Source organism: Moschus berezovskii, chromosome 1, assembly GCF_049115385.1.
Source record: "Moschus berezovskii isolate FMDL1 chromosome 1, NW_MosBer_1.0, whole genome shotgun sequence".
Taxonomy (NCBI): Eukaryota; Metazoa; Chordata; class Mammalia; order Artiodactyla; family Moschidae; genus Moschus; species Moschus berezovskii.
In genome coordinates, this window is record NC_142460.1 from 62,326,903 (window position 1) to 62,347,667 (window position 20,765).

At 39.6% G+C, this 20,765-nt stretch overlaps 1 protein-coding gene across 1 annotated transcript in view; it reads left to right on the plus strand.

The window, feature by feature from the left end:
• CRYBG3 (crystallin beta-gamma domain containing 3) overlaps nucleotides 1-20,765 on the plus strand; it is a 133,382-nt gene that overhangs the window by 88,854 nt on the left and 23,763 nt on the right. The window contains exons 16-17 of the mRNA XM_055400895.2: nucleotides 4,225-4,337; nucleotides 10,283-10,409. Of these exons, the coding sequence (XP_055256870.2) occupies nucleotides 4,225-4,337; nucleotides 10,283-10,409 (240 nt within the window). The remainder of the gene's footprint in view (nucleotides 1-4,224; nucleotides 4,338-10,282; nucleotides 10,410-20,765) is intronic.

Consider the following 20,765-nt stretch of genomic DNA (forward strand, 5'->3'; position numbering starts at 1 on the left):
ATTTGGTAACAAGCAGACAAAGCCGCCTTATTTACCCAGTATCAAAGCTCTTATTATTTCCATTGGACCAGATTTTCAGAAAGTTTAGCTTGTTTTCAGTTACCCAAATGAAAACAAGTGGATCTTGGCTGATAGTCTGGTTCCTTTCAGTAACTATAAAGTTATTTTCTCCTTCAAAAGTAGTTGTGATAGTTAGGTTGACCGTGTAGAGGCTGTGTTTATATGGGGTAGTTATTTTTCTCTGTCTGAGGAATAAGAAGGAAGTTACATCTCCAGTTCAAGTAATAGAGGGAATTCTTAACATGCTGGTGATTTGAAAGTAAACCTCAAGTCACCTGAGAAGGGAAAAGCCAAAAAGTACATGTATAGAGATTTATGCTAGTAAAAATACTATTGCCAATATAGAAGCATAGGATGATGATATATGTCTTATTTGAGACACAGAATACCTCCTTTTATTGAGAAGATTATTTTTTACCTGTGACTGAAGGTCGATTCACCAGGTCCGATTGCCAGCTCACAATATATGATACAAGAACAGGATCATTATAGAGTTTTCATAATTAGCAAATGGCATTTTATTTTTATTTTTCCCAGACCAAACAGAAATAGAATGTGAATTGTGTTCATGATGTCCTCGTCTCTCTCTTTTCACAAGCCCTGCATATCTGCACTCTCACTAGATTAACTCGTATAAAAGTGAGTTTTGTTTCCAGTGAGATTGTATTCCAGGCCTCCATTCTCTAGAAATTCTGTCTTCTCCCCTGTGACCCAACTAAGGGCCTTTCTTTCCTGGGATCTTTTTCAAGTCCATTTGCAGTATAGTTATAAGTTTGAATTTCTTTAAATATTGAGCCTCTATTCCATTTTATACTTGATTCTAGCTCAGAAGAAGCAACTTGAGTATTTTCTTGTATTGGATAATTCAGCCAGATTGAATTCTCAAGAGATCATAGGACCTTTAACAGTGGTGGTTACTGTTACCATGTAAGGAAGATAAGAAATCAACAATTCTAGTCAAGTCAGATATTAGTAAGATTCAAGAGCAATACAGGAAAACATTTTGGGGGGATACTAAGACCAGATAGTTTTATTTATCCGAATGCTAAAATAATTTCTCTGAGAATACTGTCTTGTCTAAATGAGGTGTTCTGCAGTCCATGGTGTCGCAGAGAGTCAGACATGACTGGTGACTGAAGAACAGCAATAAGAACAGCATGACCAGATCCTTTTTATAGACTCCAGAGGCCAGAAATACTCAGGAAGTAGTACTTATCTAAGTTAAGAAAGCTTCTCTGAGTAAACAGGGAAGTAAAATCACGGTAGAATATGCAGCTGATATGAGCAGTACATAGCGCTGCAATATGAGACAGTGTGATGTAATGGAAGAGTGGAAACAAAGACTTTTCTCTGTTTAACGTCCAGTATGTTTACTTGCAGGAAGTCCAGAGTGCTGCAGAACATCTCATTTAGATAGGACAGAGTGTTCTCAGTTGAATTATTTTAGCATTGAAATAAATAAAACTACATTCAAAAATTATTCTGATATTATGAAATAAATTAAGAAAGCATGCCTTTCTTTGTTCAGTAATTAAGTTCTTGAGGTTTTAGTTTGTCATATTGAAGAGCTATTACATTTATTTATGTGTATTATAAATGAAAAATACTTAGTGAAAGAGAAAGGATTTCTACAAAATTTTCATCATAAAGGGGTGATAATATCTGCTTCAAAGCATAGTTCTAAAGAAGACTCGAGACAGTATATGTGAAAAGGCACCTTGGAAACCACTGATACACTGCTGCTTTTTCCCTCCATACACTTCCATCGGGGGCTGGTAGGCATGGAACTGTGCTTACATGGTACGGAACAATGGGTGTAGTTAGAAACAACTCATTTCTTGTTCATCTGACTATTCATCTGTGTTCTATGCCATGTATCCGAGTTGTTTTGTATATTTATTCCCCATTAACCTGAAAAGGAAACCAAAATAGTGACTCATCCAGCTAGCCCTTCACTCATCAGGACACTGCCACTTAATTTCACCCAGTATGTGCTTAGTCACTCAGCTGTGTCCGACTCTTTGCAACCCCATGAACAGCAGCCCACCAGGCTCCTCTGTTCATGGGATTCACCAAGCAAGAATACTGGAGTGGGCTGCCATTTCCTTCTCCAAGCCAGTATAAAAACCACAGATTAATTATTATAATTAGAAGGCACTGAGTTGGTTTCTGTGTGTCCATCCTCAGAACATTATGATGAGAATTATTCTGTTCTGAGGCATTTGTAAGGTAGTTAAAATGAGGTGTTACTTTTCTGGGGTTTGAACACATCTTAATTGAACCATATCTCATTTAGGGGATAAAAATAAATTCAAATCAGTATTAAGTCCTTTTTTTTTTTTTGGTTTGCATAAAGAGTATTTTAACTATTTGAATGAAAACAATACTTTATGACAGACTCTGTGTGAGAGAGACAGAATTTTAATGCTTCTGGGTGTGAAGGCTAAGACTAAAAAGTAGAAGCAGTTATAACATATCTGAAATATGATTGACGTGCATCGTCAGTTCTCCAGGATCTGACATTTCATGGCTTCACGGTAAGATGTTGAAGTATAAATCTTAAACTCAGCAATATGAATATAATTAATTCAACAAACTAGGAATACATGCAGCGAATCAGACAGCTGTCATCTCTATTCTCATGTGCCTTTTCTGATTGTTATTGTGAATAAAGATAATATTTGCCTGTAGGAGAAATCACTCTACATTTTGAGGAGTTAAACGTGATTTACTTTTTAGCTTCCCATTCTACAAACCTTTAAGTTAAAAAGCATCATCTGGAAAACCACCAACTGAAATCCTTATCAAGGAATCCAGGGCAGTTTGCCTGGACATGTAGAACTGTGCATATACAAGGAAGCATTCCAGAGGTCTGTATTGTCTTGGACTTGCTTTTGCCTTTTCCTCCCAAAGGCCTATGGTAGGAATTTGACAGATCATGCCTCCCTAAGGCTGAGAGTCCCTTGGTGTTTTAACACTCCAAATACAGCCTCGTTACACGTTAGGAAATCATATTGTATAAGGGGGAGTGGGTTCTCAGCTTTCTGGCTTGGACTTGGCTTTGATATCAGACCAAGCAAGGTCAGAGCAGAATGAGATAGCCAAGAAACAGTTCCTCGGGGTTCAGAGACCATCCGACTCTTAAGTGGACCCTTGGGAAGATGAAGGAGGCGAACATCCGCTGCTCAATGAAGCCTTGTTCTGGATGAAGCAGTGGCAGGAAAGAGGGTGGTGCTGCAGCTGCTTATTATGATGCATTCTCAGCTACAACACAGGCCTGTCAGTGCCGGGTGGATCTGTGGGCCGTGTTATTTCAAGGCTCCAGTGTATTATAAAATATTTATAGGCCTCATTAATTTTTTCTTACCTATTAGAGATCCAAGGCCACTGGCATTGCAGATTATTATATATCTGCTCTAAAGGGAATTATAGTTGAGATTTCATGAATTTTCCTTGACATAAAGAACTAAAGCAGAAATGTAGTTAATAGTTACATAAGGCTGTAAGCTGTGCGTTTAAGGTATTCTATCAGTAGACTGAAGCCTGTAAGCTGAAATACATGGCACAACCATCTTTCTTTCTTCACTATAAATCTTGCACTAATCCCATCATTATTATCTTCTCTGCCATCTGCTCCTGTGGCCTCACAGGCATCCTCATGCTCATTTATGGTCACGCGCTTGTGCTTTCTCCTTCTCCGTTTTATTAACTGTGAATCAAGAAGGCTTGGGGAGAGAAAAGCCGTCGCCACCCCTCATACCAATCCAAACTGCCTTCCTGTTGAGCACTAAAGTGCTTATTTTTTTAACACATGTTTTCCCATCACAGGGGATAATGATCACTTGATGCAATGGACAGGGACCAAATTTAGCAGAGGAGGGATTCTGATTTACTTCTACAGGTAGAATTGTTTTCTGGGCCTTGGTGCCCAGAATCTGGTGGTTTGAAATGATAAATAAATTGTGACATTTCTGACAAACACATAACGAGAAAAAAAAATAGTTTAAAGAGAATGTCTTCCTTCACATGGATTCCTTATTAATAAATAAATCATGAGTCTAGTATTTTGCTGAATTTTTATAAGTACATGAGACTAAAATGTTTTCGTTTGCTTCTGTGATGATATCAAACAGCTGTTCTCTTGTTTGTTTTGTTGCTCTGCAGCTCAAAGCTTTCAGTAAACCAGGGTTCCAAGGTGAATGCATCGATTTCACAAAAGAAGTTTTGGACTTGACTTCATCATTCATGCCATGTTCTTTTAAAGTTCTTCGGGGTTGGTAAGTATGCCTATCAGCTGATCTCTGCTGTTGTTTAAATAAGTGAATTTCTTTTAAATTTATACAAATTTGACTTTCTCTTTTGAGTACTCAGTGAAAGAAAAAATTTTAATCATTTCAATCTTCCTTCACATGGATTCCTTGTTAATAAATAAAACATGAGTCTTGTATTTTGCTGAATTTTTATAAGTCAGTTGCTAATTAGCCTATGCGAACTTTGCCCAGCTTATGTTATGAGCCATTGTGAAAGAGAATGCTAAGTAGCCAACTCTGAGACCATTCTGCTGAATTGTTTTTCCTCATTGTTGTCTTAGATTATTCCCTAACTATTTTGCATGTTTATATTGTGTGTTTACTGAGTAGTATAATAGAAAGCTATTAAAAAGCATTTTTTGTCCAGATAAGACATATTACTCCTAAATTAAAAAAAAAAACAAAACTTTGTATTTAAAGTATCTGTTGTCCCTATTTCACAGTTGAAAATCCCTGATTCAGGGTTATTTTCTCAAGGTCACACATCACATGTCAGGGATTGCTTTGGCTGTGTTTTTGTTGTCGTTGTTTTAATTCTATGTCCTTCCAACTGTGGTAGCATACCGGACCTTTCTTACATGTATATGAAACTATATGTGATTCTCCATTTATATTCTAACATATATTCTCTATGTATCATTTTTTTATTGTGGTACACTATCTATAACATGAAATTTACCATTTTAGCCATTTTGAAGTGTATGTATCTTTACAGTAGCATCTCTGTCAGACATCTACCTAATAACTCATCAAAGTCTCTTCTTTCTTCAAGATATCTTGGACTCATCAGTTCTCCTCCTTTTCTCTTGAACCAGTAGACAAGAGTCCTGTTTACCATTTGAGGAATTTCAGTGTCCTACTGAGCCACACACTCCAGTGTCATCTTATTTCCAATGTTTACCACAAACCAATCAAAGCCAAATTATTTTCCCCAAAGTCCAGGTTAATATTTTTATTGCTCTTCTTTAAATCCCACAGTTGTTCTCTGATACCAGTCAGATCGAGATCAGGATTGATCTGAACCTTTCCAGGATTTACCATCCAAAAAAAAGGGTCACTTTCCATATCCAAGCTCCATTCTATCCATATACTACCCCCCTTTCCTCCTGTCTCTGGGCATTTACTCAGCTATGTGTTTTCCTCCTTATGCCTCTGTAACAGGCGTCAGCAAGCCTTTTCCGCAGAGGACTAGGTAGTGGATATTTTTAGCCTTGTGGGCCATAGAGGCTGTGTCCCAGCTACTCAGAATTGTAGCACAGAAGCAGGCACCAGCAATACATAAACAAGTAGGCTGTGTTCCAGTGAAACTCTGTTCATGAATGTTGAGCTTTGAATTTTATATAATATTCACATGTCACAAAATCTTTAAATTTTTTTTAAAAAACCATTTAAAAATGCCAAAACCAGTCTAAGCTTGTGAGCTATTGGAAAACTTGCAGTGGAGTGGATTTGGCCCACATGCTGTAGTTTACAGCTCTGCATCAAAGTGTCAAGTCAGTTTATTTCTCTCCCTTGGTTCTTGTCTGGCTGCAACAAAAATTTGGAACAAGGGACTAAGGGGTTTAAAACAGCAGACAAATTGCAGCTTAGTTCAGCTCAAGCAGACAGATCTTTTATTAGACAGACATTCCCAAGACGTGGAAGCAGGCCCACACCAAAGGGGCTGTCCCCCTGATTCCTCTTGGCGTCCCCCTTTATATACTTCCGTCTTCTCCTTTTGGTTGTGCCCTGTGCGAAAGAGGGCTTGTACCCACCACCAGTCAATGAAAGGGAATGCAAATGAGCAAACACTCAAGGCCAGTTGACAGTTGCAACTTATATAACTGCAGGCTCTGTTGTGTATGTCTTCCCATAATTCAATCTGTTGCAGTCAGTTGTATATATGTGCAGAATATTTATGAACCCTTAATTGGCTCCTGGCTGCCTGAGGGTACTTGGGGAAGCCCCTGTGGTTAGTTTGTATCCGCTGTGTGCCCTGGACACATGTGTAAGAGTTGGAAAAATCTCTCTCTGGTTATTTTGTAGCATATCTGTGAACTCTTCTGGGTGTGTCTGGGATGCTGTTTAGAGATCCGTTTGGCTAGGCCCATCCCTCTTTGCTCATACCTAAGTTGGAGAAGACTCTTGAGAGTCCCTTGTACTGCAAGGAGATCCAACCAGTCCATTCTAAAGGAGATCAATCCTGGGTGTTCATTGGAAGGACTGATGCTAAAGCTGAAACTGCAATACTTTGGCCACCTCATGCGACGAGTTGATTCACTGGAAAAGACTCTGATGCTGGGAAAGGTTGGGGGTGGGAGGAGAAGGGGACGACAGAGAATGAGATGGCTGAATGGCATCACCGACTCTGTGGACATGAGTTTGAGTGTACTCCGGGAGTTGGTGATGGACAGGGAGGCCTGGCGTGCTGTGATTCATGGTGTCGCAGAGAGTCGGACATGACTGAGCGACTGAACTGAACTGAACTGACTGAACTTCCTACCTAACAAAAGTGTGTAGGTTTCAAGGGGATCTTGTCAGTGGACGTTACTTGGTTGGCCTACATGCTATGTTTAAAAAGTTTTTTCGTATCATTACTAAGATTTAGGATATTTTCCAGAAGAAACTATTTTTCACCTTCTGTTAAAAAAAATCAGATTTGGAACATGAGGGAACATTCACCTTTGTTGATAATTATTAATAGCTGGCATCGAGTAGAGGTGTGTGTGCTTCCCAATGTACCATAAGATATATTGCCAGTTTTTTTTCACCTGGTACACTGCTCATTTATATTTACCTACCTGGCCTCCTGCAGGTGTGTAAGTTCATGAATCTTGCTTAGTACTAATCTGCATATATATTTTTAAAGTTCAGTGCATCTTCATTCCCTCTGTTAACCTTCTTGACTAACCGTAAGTTAGGCTGTCTTTTTGCATTCTGTTTTCCAGTGATTCTCACTATTTTGAACCTCTTTGGATGTTACTGTGTTTATACTTACTTCCAAGAAGGATGTGAAAGTTTTTACAGTATGAAAACACATGAAGTAGGACACACTTGAATAGATTAGCTGCAGCTTTTTAGTGAGAAATCTGTATGCCAAGGGCCTGAAATAATTTTGTTCCTACTATTTGATTCTGAGTTTCTAAGATAAATGAAAGTATTTTGCAATGTAAGTTTTAATTTTGTGATAAAGCACTGAAATTTTGGATTTTTCTCCCCCTTTGAGGCAAATATATTTTCCTGACACTGAAGTCTAGATTAGTCATGTGTATTGCTTCATGTTGGAAATATGTTATTTACTTACAAACAAATATATATTATTTATATATATATATAGTGTGTGTGTGCATGTGTGTGTGTATATATAATTTGTGTATGTATTAGTCCCTTGGTATCTGAGGAATTGGTTTCAGAAACCACCACATATACCAAAATCCATGGAATCCTCAAGTGCCTTATGTAAAGTAGCTTAGTATAGTCAGGCCTTCGTGTCTGTAGGTAGGAAACCAGTAGATATAGAGGTCTATCTATGTATAAAATGTACATTTTACTTATATATTTATATTTATGTGTGATTTATTAAACACTAGTTTTAATAAGAGGATACCGGAACTATGCTGATTGCTTATGATTGCAGATGCTTTAGAGCTCTGGATTTGGGCCCAGTTCACCGTATCCTAGCTATGTAATCTTAAACAAATGGGACCATTTCTCTGAACCTCAGTTTCCTCCTCTGTCTGTTAGTCACTCAGCGGTGTCCAACTCTTTGTGACCCCATGGATTGTAGCCCACCAAGCTCCTCTGTCCATAGAATCCTCCTCTGTAACTGAGATAACAGTACCTATCTCAAAGGATTCTATTTATAAGAACTAAATAAAGCATGTAAGGGCTTAGCTGCATGTCCAACACACTGAAATTTTTTCATAAATATTGGCTATAAAATGCTAATTACAGAGACCTCCCATGCATTCCATTGGTTAAGTCTTCACCTTCTAATACAGGGGTGTGGGTTTGATCCCTGGTCAGGAAGCTAAGATCCCACATATCTCACTGCCAAAAAACCAAAACATGAAACAGACGTGACATTGTACCAAAGTCAATAATTTTAATAAGTGGATCACCTAAAAAAAATCTTAAAAAATAAAATGCTTATCACATAGGAGACATGGCAGTAAATTGTGTTATGGAGCATCTCTGTGGTTATCTGATGTTAACCTTGTCTATCTATAGTACAGCTCTGGTGATCTTAAAATATAGGGCTAGAAGTTAAACTCACCAAAGTTAAAGTAGTAACAGCCAATATAGTTTCTCCCTTGGGCTTCTTCAAAATGCCATGTTTTAATAAAAATTTTGATGAGTGCCCTACTGAAGCAGAGAAGGCAATGGCAAGCCACTCCAGTACTCTTGCCTAGAAAACCCCATGGATGGAGGAGCCTGGTGGGCTGCAGTCCGTGGGGTCGCTAAGGGTCGGACACCACTGAGCAACTTCACTTTCACTTTTCACTTTCACACATTGAAGAAGGAAATGGCAACCCACTCCATTGTTCTTGCCTGGAGAATCCCAGGGACGGGGGAGCCTGGTGGGCTTCCATCTATGGGGTCACACAGAGTCGGACACGACTGAAGTGACTTAGCAGCAGCAGCAGCAGCAGCCCTGCTGAAGAGAATTTGCTGTGGAAGATTCTAAAGGATTCATTTTCTTTTAAAAAAGTCTCTGCTAGCTATCAGCTGTGTAGATGACAGGTTTTAAATATTTGTGTGTGATTTTAGAAGTCTAGCTTCTAACTCAGCCTAGACTGAAAGCAAGCTAATTATTAAGTAAAGGTAAAAATTTTTATTTTCTCAAATAGAACTTCTGATCTGTTGAAGCACTTAATAACTACTGTAATTTAATCCCAGGTTTTTATACTTGAAAGCACCAAATTAAGTTAATGTTTTTAGCTTACAGCACATATCTTACGTCAAATCTCAGCTGTCATTTAATAGGGGAATCTTGGGCAAATCACCTAACTTTTTTAATCCTTAGTTGTGTTGTCTATAAAGGTAAGGACACATTCTGGTAAACGGCCTAAGGTGAACCCTAAAAATGGTGCGCTATTCACTTGACCCAGAAAACCCCACAAAATCATGCAAATCAAGAGGTTCAAATCTTCGTGTTCACTTTAAGAACACTCGTGAAACTGCCCAGGCCATAAAGGGTATGCATATCCGAAAAGCCACCAAGTATCTGAAGGATGTCACTTTAAAGAAGCAATGTGTGCCATTCCGTCGTTACAACGGTGGAGTTGGTAGGTGTGCACAGGCCAAACAGTGGGGCTGGATGCAGGGTCGGTGGCCCAAAAAGAGTGCTGAATTTTTACTACACATGCTCAAAAATGCAGAGGGTAATGCTGAACTGAAGGGCTTAGATGTAGATTCTCTGGTCATGGAGCACATCCAAGTGAACAAAGCCCCCAAGAGGCGGCGCAGGACTTACAGAGCTCACGGTCGGATCAACCCCTACATGAGCTCTCCCTGCCACATTGAGATGATCCTTCCTGAAAAAGAACAGATTGTTCCTAAACCAGAAGAGGAGGTTGCACAGAAGAAAAAGATATCCCAGAAGAAACTGAAGAAACAAAAACTTATGGCCCAGGAATAAATGCCGCAAAAAATAAATGCAAAATAAAATAAAAGTAAGGACATGTTTCTCCCTCATAAATTAATGAGTACACAGTAAAGGAACACACGTGGAGTACCAAGTGTGGCACATGGTAAGCAGGCAATAAGTGATAGCGGTAGCTTTTATTTTTTTAAATCGACTCGGAATATTTGCTGCTGATCAGCACTGGAACTTTTATATCCTACTCTCAGTCTGTTTCACTCTGCATGATAATGAGTCCAACTGCCAGCTGATACAGTTTCACTCAAAGTTTCCTTGCTTGTTTTTTCAGCTGGCTCCTGTATTACCAAGAGGGTGTTTCCACTAATCAGTGTGTGCTAGAAGAAGGCCTCTATGCCGACCTTACTTCCTGCGGCTGCCCAACATCTAGAGTCAAATCCCTGAAGCCCATTGACTACGTAAGTACTTTGCTGAATGCATATTTATATGTATTCTTCTCCTGTTTAATTACCGTGAATGAGAATGTGAAGTTGGAAGACATGCTACAAGGGAAAATATAAAAATTTAAGTAATTTGCCTGTAGATTATAAGATTGAGATTTACTCATGAAATCTAACTAATGTTAAGTTTGATACTTTTCTTCCTTTTTTTTTTTTTTGAGTAGAATGCAAAACTTAGAAAGCGGACTAATACAGCCTTCAGCTTAAATGAATACTTTAACCACTTGGGGTGACATTGGCAGTTACTTCGTTTTCTCGTTTATAAAAGATAATAGTATCAATTTGGCCAAAATGTTTGTTTGGGTTTTTCTGAAAGATGTTATGGGAAAAACCATAACAAACTTTTTGGCCAACCCAATATTTTATACAGTCACTAGGATATTAAATGGGATGGTGCTTGTAAAATGCCTACCATTTGGTAAGCTCTCAATAAGAGTTAGCTATTAGTATCATGGTTATAACTTTTAAAGCTAATAACCTGATCATTTCATCATTGTGTTAGATAAGTCACATGACAGCTTGTCAGCTACTTAGGTTTACAGTGTTACTTTTAAGGCATGGACCTCCATTGGTTTTGATTTCAAACCTTGTTTTGGGGAACTAGGGCTTTCCTGCCTAGTGTGTGCAGAATTACCTGGGCCACCTTGGAGGGCTACCTTTATAGAGTAAGTGGTTTCTCCTTTCTGTCATATTTACTCAGAATTTTAAGTGTGAGAAAAGCAGGATGACTACTCTGGGAATTCATTCTGTGTTCCTGGTTAGTGGTGTCTTTGCAGAGGAAGTGGTAAAGATCTGGAATGTTTTCGAGGTGTCCAGCTAAGATGATTCCCTGAGAGCATTTGGTCAAAGCTGAGATTCATGCACTGATGACAAGAAGCCCTCCATGGTGATGGCAGTGACTCAGATCTTTAATCAGAGCGAACTCCAGGAATGATGATCCTACTCAGGATCCTGATCCCAGCCTCAACAGCATCATCTTCTTTCACAGGGCATTCCTGGAGAGAATATTTGTGGTATCAGGCTAAGAATAGAGTCTTGGCAGAGGTACAGGAATAAAAATAGAGTCCGATCTCTCTCAGTGGCCTTTAGACACCAACTCAGAAAGACTAAGTGGCTACTGATGCTTGTTTATTGCAGGAGAACTGGTTTAAAAAAAAGAATGTGTTTTGGTGAGTCTAAGTATTGATAAGGCTGAAAAAAGCTTTGGAAAGTAGTCTGCATTTACTGGGAAAGGAACTTTATTAGCATATGTTATTCATCAAACTAGCAGACAGATGCTTAAATGCTTCAAATGAATGGAATTACTATTTTTCTTTGAGGAGTTAAATTTCTCTTTCTCATTTCCACATTCACAAAGTCAAAAATGAAAAAATTAGGAGCAAAGACATAGAGAATGTTTCTGTGTAAATTGAAATGTGCCGTTGCATGTCCCTGGTTTGGTCCTGTGGGATACAGCAGTGTTGGTGAAGGTGCCCCTTGGAGAGGACTTGTGAGCTATAGCCGTTTCACTCCAAGATGATTAAAGAGTATATTCAGTTCATGAAAGAGAGCACTGACCTTTCTTAATGCCTTTACCAGATATGTTTTGAATCTTTGAAAAGTCTTTTTTTTTTTTTTTTGGTCTGCATTTTTTAATTATTGTGTGTACTGTATTTTTTAGTTAATTAATTTTTGGCTTTTTGGGTCTTCATTGCTGTGCAGCTTTCTCTAGTTGAGATAAGCAGAGGCTAGTCTCCAGTTGCAGTGCTCAGGCTTCTCACTGCAGCGGCTTGTCTTGTGGAACACAGGTTCTGGGGCATGCAGGTTTCTGTAGTTGTGGCTTGTGTGGGCTCTAGAGCACTGACTGGCTCAACAGTTGTGGTCAATGAGCTTAGCTGCCCCTTGACATATAGAATCTTCCCAGACAGGGATCAAACCCTTGTCCCCTGCACTGGCAGGCACGTTTCTAACCACTGGACCACCAGGGAAGTCCTGAAAGGGCTTTGTTCAAGACATGTTTAGGCAGTAGGTTTAGTGGAGAAATAGAAGGAATATGAAGTGAGGTTAGGCATTCCAGCAAAGACCTGCAAATTGACCAGGAGTCAACCTCAACAGGTAACATTTCCTTGGTGATGTCAACCATGCTTCACCCTGGTAGCCCTGAAACCCTAAGCTGATCAGACCTAGGAGACTGACAGGTAAACCAGAAGGCCAACCTGGTGATTTGTAGTTGTTGCTCCGTCACTAAGTTGTGTCCAACTCTTTGCAACCCCATGGAATGCAGCACGTCAGCCTTCCCTGTCTTTCACCATTCCCCAGAGCTTGCTCAAACTCATGTCCATTGAGTCAGTGATGCGATCCAACCATCCAGTCCTCTGTCGTCCCCTTCCCCTCCTGCCTTCAGTCTTTCCTGGCATTAGGGTCTTTTCTAATGAGTTGACTTTTTGCATCAGGTGGCTAAAGTACTAGAGCTTCAGCATCAGTCCTTCCATTGCATATTCAGGACTGATTGCCTTTAGGATTGACTGATTTGATGTCCTTGCTGTCGAAAGGACTCTCAAGAATCTTCTCCAGCACCACAGTTCAAAACCATCAATTCTTTGGCACTCATCTTTACAGTCCAACTGTCACATCCATAGACTACTTGAAAAACCGTAGCTTTAACTCGATGGACCTTTGTCGGCAAAGCAGTGTTTCTGCTTTTTAATATGCTGTCTAGGTTGGTAATAGCTTTAGGTAGACTTTGGCCACCTCATGCGACGAGTTGACTCACTGGAAAAGACTCTTGATGCTGGGAAAGGTTGGGGGCGGGAGGAGAAGGGGACGACAGAGAATGAGATGGCTGGATGGCATCACCGACTCTGTGGACGTGAGTTTGAGTGAACTCCGGGAGTTGGTGATGGACAGGGAGGCCTGGCGTGCTGTGATTCATGGGGTCGCGGAGAGTCGGACACGGCTGAGCGACTGAACTGAACTGAACTGAATGACTGAAATACTTGGGAATTCTGTCCTGAGCATTTTTCTGCTTTTTTGGAAGAGCACAGGAAATGCAATTAGTCATCAGAAGATTTAAGATTTGGGTAAAGTGAGGTAAATGTCTTTAAGAGTAGTTTACCTGAGCTAGCTAACATGAGCCACAGAAGAGAATCCTCTCCTAGTTGTTTGCATTCTCCAGACTGTGTGTATCCTTCCCTTGAAAAATTTTAGATGCGCTTTATCTATCCTGCTCTTCTGATTACTTTCACAGCCCCTCTCCCCTGCTGTGTTCCTACTTAGGTATTGATGTGCCTTTGCAGATAGATTGGTTAATGTTGCAGCCTGTGCCACAATCGGTGTGATTCTGGATTCATTTGGGGAAATGTTACATCCAGTTGAGTTGACTTTATGATTGACTGATTTGATCTCCTTGCAGTCCAATACATACATATGGGCTCATGTTTTGATTTTGCTTTTATTAGTTAAAACTGCAGAGTTTTATGAGGGTGTCGCTTGTAGTTGGCATTCCCAGACATGCTGTGACTTAGTGCTCAAGTGTCATAATAGTATGATATTGAAGAATCCTAATAATTCATATAAGATCAGTATGTCTTGCAAATGACAGTTTGCCCCAGGCTGAGTTCTATCTGTGCAGACATATGTTACCTTCTAGAGGCCCATGAATGCATAATTTTCAGTCATTTTACAGTGAAAGAAGCTGTGAGCATAGAGTTCTGCTTTTCACTAGTGTGACCTTGTACAAATCACTTATTTTGACCTCAGTTAACTCACCTGTAAATAAACTGTTAGAACAGGTATTTTTTATATCTTTGAACAGCCTCCAGTTCAACAGAATAAATATCCAGGGCATATTTCTAACTGGACATGAAAAACATTGTGTCCAGCCTTAGGATTCACATGGTCTGAGGGAATAAGATGATATGTTAGTTTTCAATAAGGTTATGCCCATATAACTGGGTTGGGAAGATGCACTGGAGTAGGAAATGGCAACCCACTCCAGTATTCTTGCCTGGAAAATTCCGTGGATGGGGAGCCTGGCAGGCTACAGTCCATGGGGTCACAAAGAGTTGGATGTGACTGAGGATACACAATAGCAAAAACAATGCCATGTGACGGTCCCCAAAAGAGTTGATGCGGAGCTAAGAGGTGGATGGGGAACTTAAGTAAACTGTTTCAATTATTGGTCTAGTAGTGTGTGAGGTAACCTGCTCTTGTTTTGTTTCCATGGGAGCAGCAGTCTTCTCATTACTACTCCTTTAGTGTCTCCATGGTGGCCTGGCATGGAAGTTGGCCTCCTTTGAAGTATAATCCAATCCTGGCACAGCAAAAGAAACATTGCAACACGAGGTTGTAGAAAAAGTTTAAATGAAATTTATGACTGTGATGACATAAATGATCTTAAAAGGTAGAATAAGAATTGGTGAGGCAGTAATTCATGCTGTGTGCGAGTAACGAAAAAGGGATGCAGCTATAAATAGAAGAAGACTGTAAATTCAGCCACAGATTAAAGGAAGCAATGACTCTGTAGAGTGTTAAAGAGTCTGTTTACTGTAAAATTTTCAGAAGAACTCATATGTAGTTAATAGCAGTAACAACTGTGTTCATTTTGAAAATGAAGGCCAGCAGAAGCCTACAGTAAACATCACACTTGCAAATGAGATACCTGAAGCATTTCCTTTTAAATTTAGGAGGAAGATAGTTTCTACTATCACCACTTTGATTCAATATCATTTTGCAATCTTAGACACTAATAAGATTAAAACCAAAAAAGATATAAAGGAAGAAACAACATTGTCAAGACTATCCACAGATAAGCCATTAGGGTTAATATGAATTCTTTAAAATTAGCTGGATACAAGATAAATAGCAGTTAAAATATAGGATACTTGTTAATAAATCTAACATAATGCAAGTAAATCATTTATGAGTAAAATGGTAAAAACTTTCTTGAAAGACATAAAAGATGGAGAGAGATTTTTTTTTTAGATGGAAATACTCAGTATTGTAAATATTTTGGTCTTCCCCAAATTACTAGAATTTTGGGCAAAATGCTTACAGAATCTTTGGTCTTTTGTGAGGAGGAGGGTGAAGGTAAAACTTGATGGATTCATTCTAAAATTAATTTGGAAAAGATAGGGGTTCAAAATAGCCAAGATTAATTTTAAGAACAATAGGCAGGATCATTTATTTGTCCTACGAAATATATATATATATATATATATATATAGCATTATTCATCAGTAATAGTTAAGATAGTATAGGTGCAAGGAGAGGCCAATTAAAGAGTGAAATAGGAAAGCGCAGAAACTGACTTGCATGAATAATGGAATTTGGTAGGTGACAGAAATAGCATTTTAGTGGGGCTATTATGAAATACAGTTGGCCCTTTATATGGAAAAAATACAGTTTGAATCTTGCTCTATTCCAAACACCAAAAATAAGTTCCAGATGGATTAATGGCAACCTAAATGTGAAAACAAACCTGAGTGAAACGTACAATGCAGGGAATATAGTCGGCAATTAGGAAGTATCTTTGTATGGTGACAGTTGACAACTAGACCATATGGTGATAGTTTTGAAATGTATAGAAATATTGAATCACTATATCGTGCACCAGGAACTAACATAGTGTTGTAGATCAGTTATACTTCAAAACAAACGAACAAGCTCATAGAAAAAGAGATCAGATTTGTGGTTACCAGAGGATTTTGTGTGTGTGCACTCAGTTGCTCAATCATGTCCAACTCTTTGTGACTCTATGGACTGTAGCCCACCAGGCTTCTCTGTCCATGGGATTTTCCAGGCAAGAATACTGGAGGGGGTTGCCATTTCCTCCTCTAGGGATCTTCCTGATCCAGGGATTGAATTGGCAGGAGGATTCTTTGCTACTAAGCCACTTCAGAAGCCCCTACCTGAGGAGAGGGGAGGAGTAATTGGATGGCGGGAAGAGGCATAAACTGGAATTAAGAATGCCAGGAGGAATATCAATAACCTCAGATATGCAGATGACACTACCCTTATGGCAGAAAATGAAGAAGAACTAAAGAGCCTCTTGATGAAAGTGAAAGAGGAGAGTGAAGAAGTTGGCTTAAAGCTCAACATTCAGAAAACTAAGATCATGGCATCCGGTCCCATCACTTCATGGCAAATAGATGGGGAAACAGTGGAAACAGTGGCAGACTTTATTTTTTGGGGCTTCAGAATCACTGCAGATGGTGATTGTAGCCATGAAATAAAAAGCTGCTTACTCCTTGGAAGGAAAGTTATGAGCAGCCTAGACAGCATATAAAAAGCAGAGACATTACTTTGTCAACAAAGGTCTGTCTGGTCAAGGCTATGGTTTTTCCAGTAGTCATGTATGGATGTGAGAGTTGGACTATAAAGAAAGCTGAGCGCCAAAGAATTGATGTTTTTGAACTGTGGTGTTGGAGAAGACACTTGAGAGTTCTTGGACTGCAAGGAGATCCAACCAGTCCATTCTAAAGGAGATCAGTCCTGGGTGTTCATTGGAAGGACTGATGATGAAGCTGAAACTCCTATACTTTGGCCACCTCATGCGAAGAGCTGACTCGTTTGAAAAGACCCTGATGCTGGGAAAGATTGAGGGCAGGAGGAGAAAGGGACGACAGAGGATGAGATGGTTGGATGGCATCCCCGACTCAATGGACTTGAGTCTGGGTAAACTCCTGGAGTTGGTGATGGACAGAGAGGCCTGGCATGCTGCAGTCCATGGGGTTGCAAAGAGTCGGACACGACTGAGTGACTGAGCTGAACTGAACTGAGCCAAAAGATACAAGCTTCTAGTTCTAAAATAGATAAATACTAACAATGTAATGCATATGATAAATATAATTAACTGTGCTCTATGTTATATATGAAAGTTGTTAAGGAAGTAAATCCTAACAGTTCTCATCAGGAAGAAGAACATTTTTTTTTTCCTGTTTTGTATCTATATGAGATGATGAGTATTCACTAAACTTATGTTGGTATTCGTTTCACAGTGTATGTAAGTCAACTCATTTTGCTGTACACCTTAAAACTATACAGTGCTGTGCTATGCTTCAGTTCAGTTCAGTTGCTCAGTCGTGTCTGACTCTGTGACCCCACAAATCACAGCACACCAGGCCTCACTGTCCATCACCAACTCCCGGAATTCACTCAAACTCATGTCCATCGAGTCGGTAATGTCATCCAGCCGTTTCATTCTCTGTCGTCCCCTTCTCCTACTGCCCCTAACCACTCCCAGCATCAGAGTCTTTTCCAGTGAGTCAACTCTTCGCATGAGGTGGCCAAAGTATTGGAGTTATGCTTTGTCGCATCCAACTCTTTGCAACCCCATGGACTATGGCCTGCCAGGCTCCTCTGTCCATTGGGATTCTCCAGGTCAGAATACTGGAGTGGGTTGGTTGCCATCCCCTCCTCCAGGGATCTTCCCACCCCAGGGAACGAACCCAGGTCTCCCACACTGCAGGCGGATTCTTTACAGTCTTGAGCCACCAGGTAGGCAATACAGTGCTATGTGTCAATTATAGCTCAATAACATTGGAAGAAAAAAATAATGAGAAAATAGAGGAGACTGTGCTGACGATATTGGAGCAAGATAGATTTAAATGCAAAACGTACAAGTCAGTAATAGGAGGCATAAAAGGCGAGTGTATCAGTTCCCTGTTGCTGCTGTAACAAGTTCCCACAGATTTAGTGGCTGAAAGCAGCAGGAATGATCTAACAGAGGTCAGAAATCTAAAATGGGCCTTTCTGGGGTAAAATTAGGGGTCAGTATGATTGCATTCCTTCTGGAGACACTTAGGTAGATACTATTTCGTTACCTTTTCCAGTTTCCATAGATCCCCAGCATTCCTTGACCCTCTTTCATCTTCAGGGTACATTACTTCATCCTCTGTCATCTATCCTGTCTCCGCCCTGCCAGCCTTCTTCTTCTAAGGACCCGTGTGATTATATTAGGCCTATCTGGATAATCCAGACACATATCCCCACCTCTAGATTCTTAACTCTTCATCACACCTGCAGAGTGCCTTTTTGCTGCATCAGATAACATATTCACTGGTCCCAGGGATTAGGGTGTAGACTTTTTTTGCATGGAGGTGGGGGGACAATTTGGGCTTCCCAGGTGGTGCTGATGGTAAAGAACCCACCTGCCAATGCAGGTTAGATGTAAGACATGCTGGTTCTATCCCTAGGTCAGGAAGATCCCCTGGATAAGGGAATGGTAATCTGCTCCAGTATTCTTGTCTGGAGAACCCCATGGACAGAGGAGCCTGGCAAGCTACAGTCCATAGGGTCACACAGTCAGACATGACTGAAGTGACTTAGCACAGCACAGGAGGACAATTCTTAAGACTACCACAGCAAGCCACAGACTAGGAGAATATGTTATAAGCTCCAAAGGTTTAATGTATAGGATATAAAAAGGACTCTTTCAAAATCATGTCAATATATGGCAAAACCAACCAATATAATATTGTAAAATAATTTGCCTCCAATAAAAAAAAAATACTTGGGAAAAAAAAGGAAACCTTATTTAAAAAATCAGCACAGAATATGAGTAGGCAGTTCATAGATATGAGAAACATGGCTTCGGACGTAAAAAGCATATTAAACCTCACTAGTGAGCAAGTAAATGCAAATTAAAACAGTAATTAGGTAGCATTTATTACCTTACTTCAGATACAAATATTGGAAGATGTGACAACAGCAGAGTTTAGTCAGTGGCAGAGAAGTGGTATTATTTACACAAAACTACTGGAAGAAGAATTTATTGGGATGAGGGAAAAATAAGGATGTTTGTTGCAGCATTGATGGATGAAACAAATTAAGGCAAAAGCATTTAAGGAAATACAATATAGTAGGTGAGGTTCATGTGTTACTATGGATATTACAGTAAAATGCATTTATATAAACTTTAAAAACAAAGGATGTATAAGCACAGAAAGATTAACAATTTCAGCACAGGGGTTACCTCTAGGGAGCGGGGAGATTAAAATTCAGCTCTGCATGTTATGTTTTTCTTATTTATACAGTTTGTTATAAATATAATGTCTTATTTCTGGGTGCTAGATACATGGTCATCTAAATATTTATTCTTTTTGAAATGTAGTGGGTTTTTTTGTTTGCTTTTTAAGGAAAAAGACCAGTTAGAAAGGTAGGTTGTGATGAAACTGATTTTCTAAGCCAAATGAAAGAGGCTTTGATGAGGTGGATTATGGTCCACTGGAGAAGAGTTTGGTTTGGGAGTCTGACAGACCATTGCTTGTTAGCTGAGTGACCCTGGGCATGTTTCTGACCACCCTGAGCCTCAAATTTCTTGTCTAATAAAATGAGGATTAAAGGAGCTAGTGCATGTGAAGCCTTTAGCACATGAAAGCACTCAGTAGTACTATAATAGCTCATAGACAAGAATTAGTATTTATTGTGCAACATCAAAATTTGATAGACTGAGGTATTTATATGATTTAATTTTACATAGACCAAACTTAGAAGACTTTGAATTAGAGTCTAATTAGAGACTTAGGAGCCTTCTGTTACATTTTCATCACTGCAGCAGATGAAAAATGCCTTTTTGCCAGCACACTGGTATTTCTCTGGACTGGAATGATATTTGAGGTGTACATTATATGTAGTCACACAGTATAGTGCACACAGCACAGTGTATTATGGTTACTGTCCTTGAATTCAGTCCAGTTGTTCTTAGTTTTTTAGACATGGTTCATTTGGCAAAGATCAGGGTGAAGTGATATTGTCAGGTAGATATTTTTAAAATGAAACAACATGTTATATTTAGAATCTAGCCAATTAGCATAATCCTGAAGTAATATCGGCACCTTTCCCATACAAGCAGTGATTTGAAACTCAACTCCAGAGTGCCACTGTACAAGTCTGTATGGGTTTTTTGTTTTGGGGGGGGTTTTTTGGTATGTAAATAAGTAAGCATGTTTATTGTCCAAGGAAAAAAGCCAAGATAAAGTGAAAGGTGGAAATGTCAGAGAGGGGAAGATAATCGATAGGGAGAGACAGGTGATGGGACAGAACAATTCCACTGGACTTGGCACCTGCAGGTACCTAAGAGTGAAGATCTGGTTAAGGCAGATAAGGATGTGAGATGCCAAAACGCAGTAGAGATGATGCTAACTGTGATTCTGGCAGACGAGGCTGCAGAGACCTCTGGAGATGAGAATGTGAAGGGCTTTGTAGCCCATGAAAGGAAGTTCTGGACACTTCCTGCTGGAGATCAGAGCCCAAGAGCTTCCTTCCAGCTCAGAGACGAACTTGTTGAAGTATCCCAGGCACTTGGCAAATTATCTGGCATGCAACAGGAGTTCA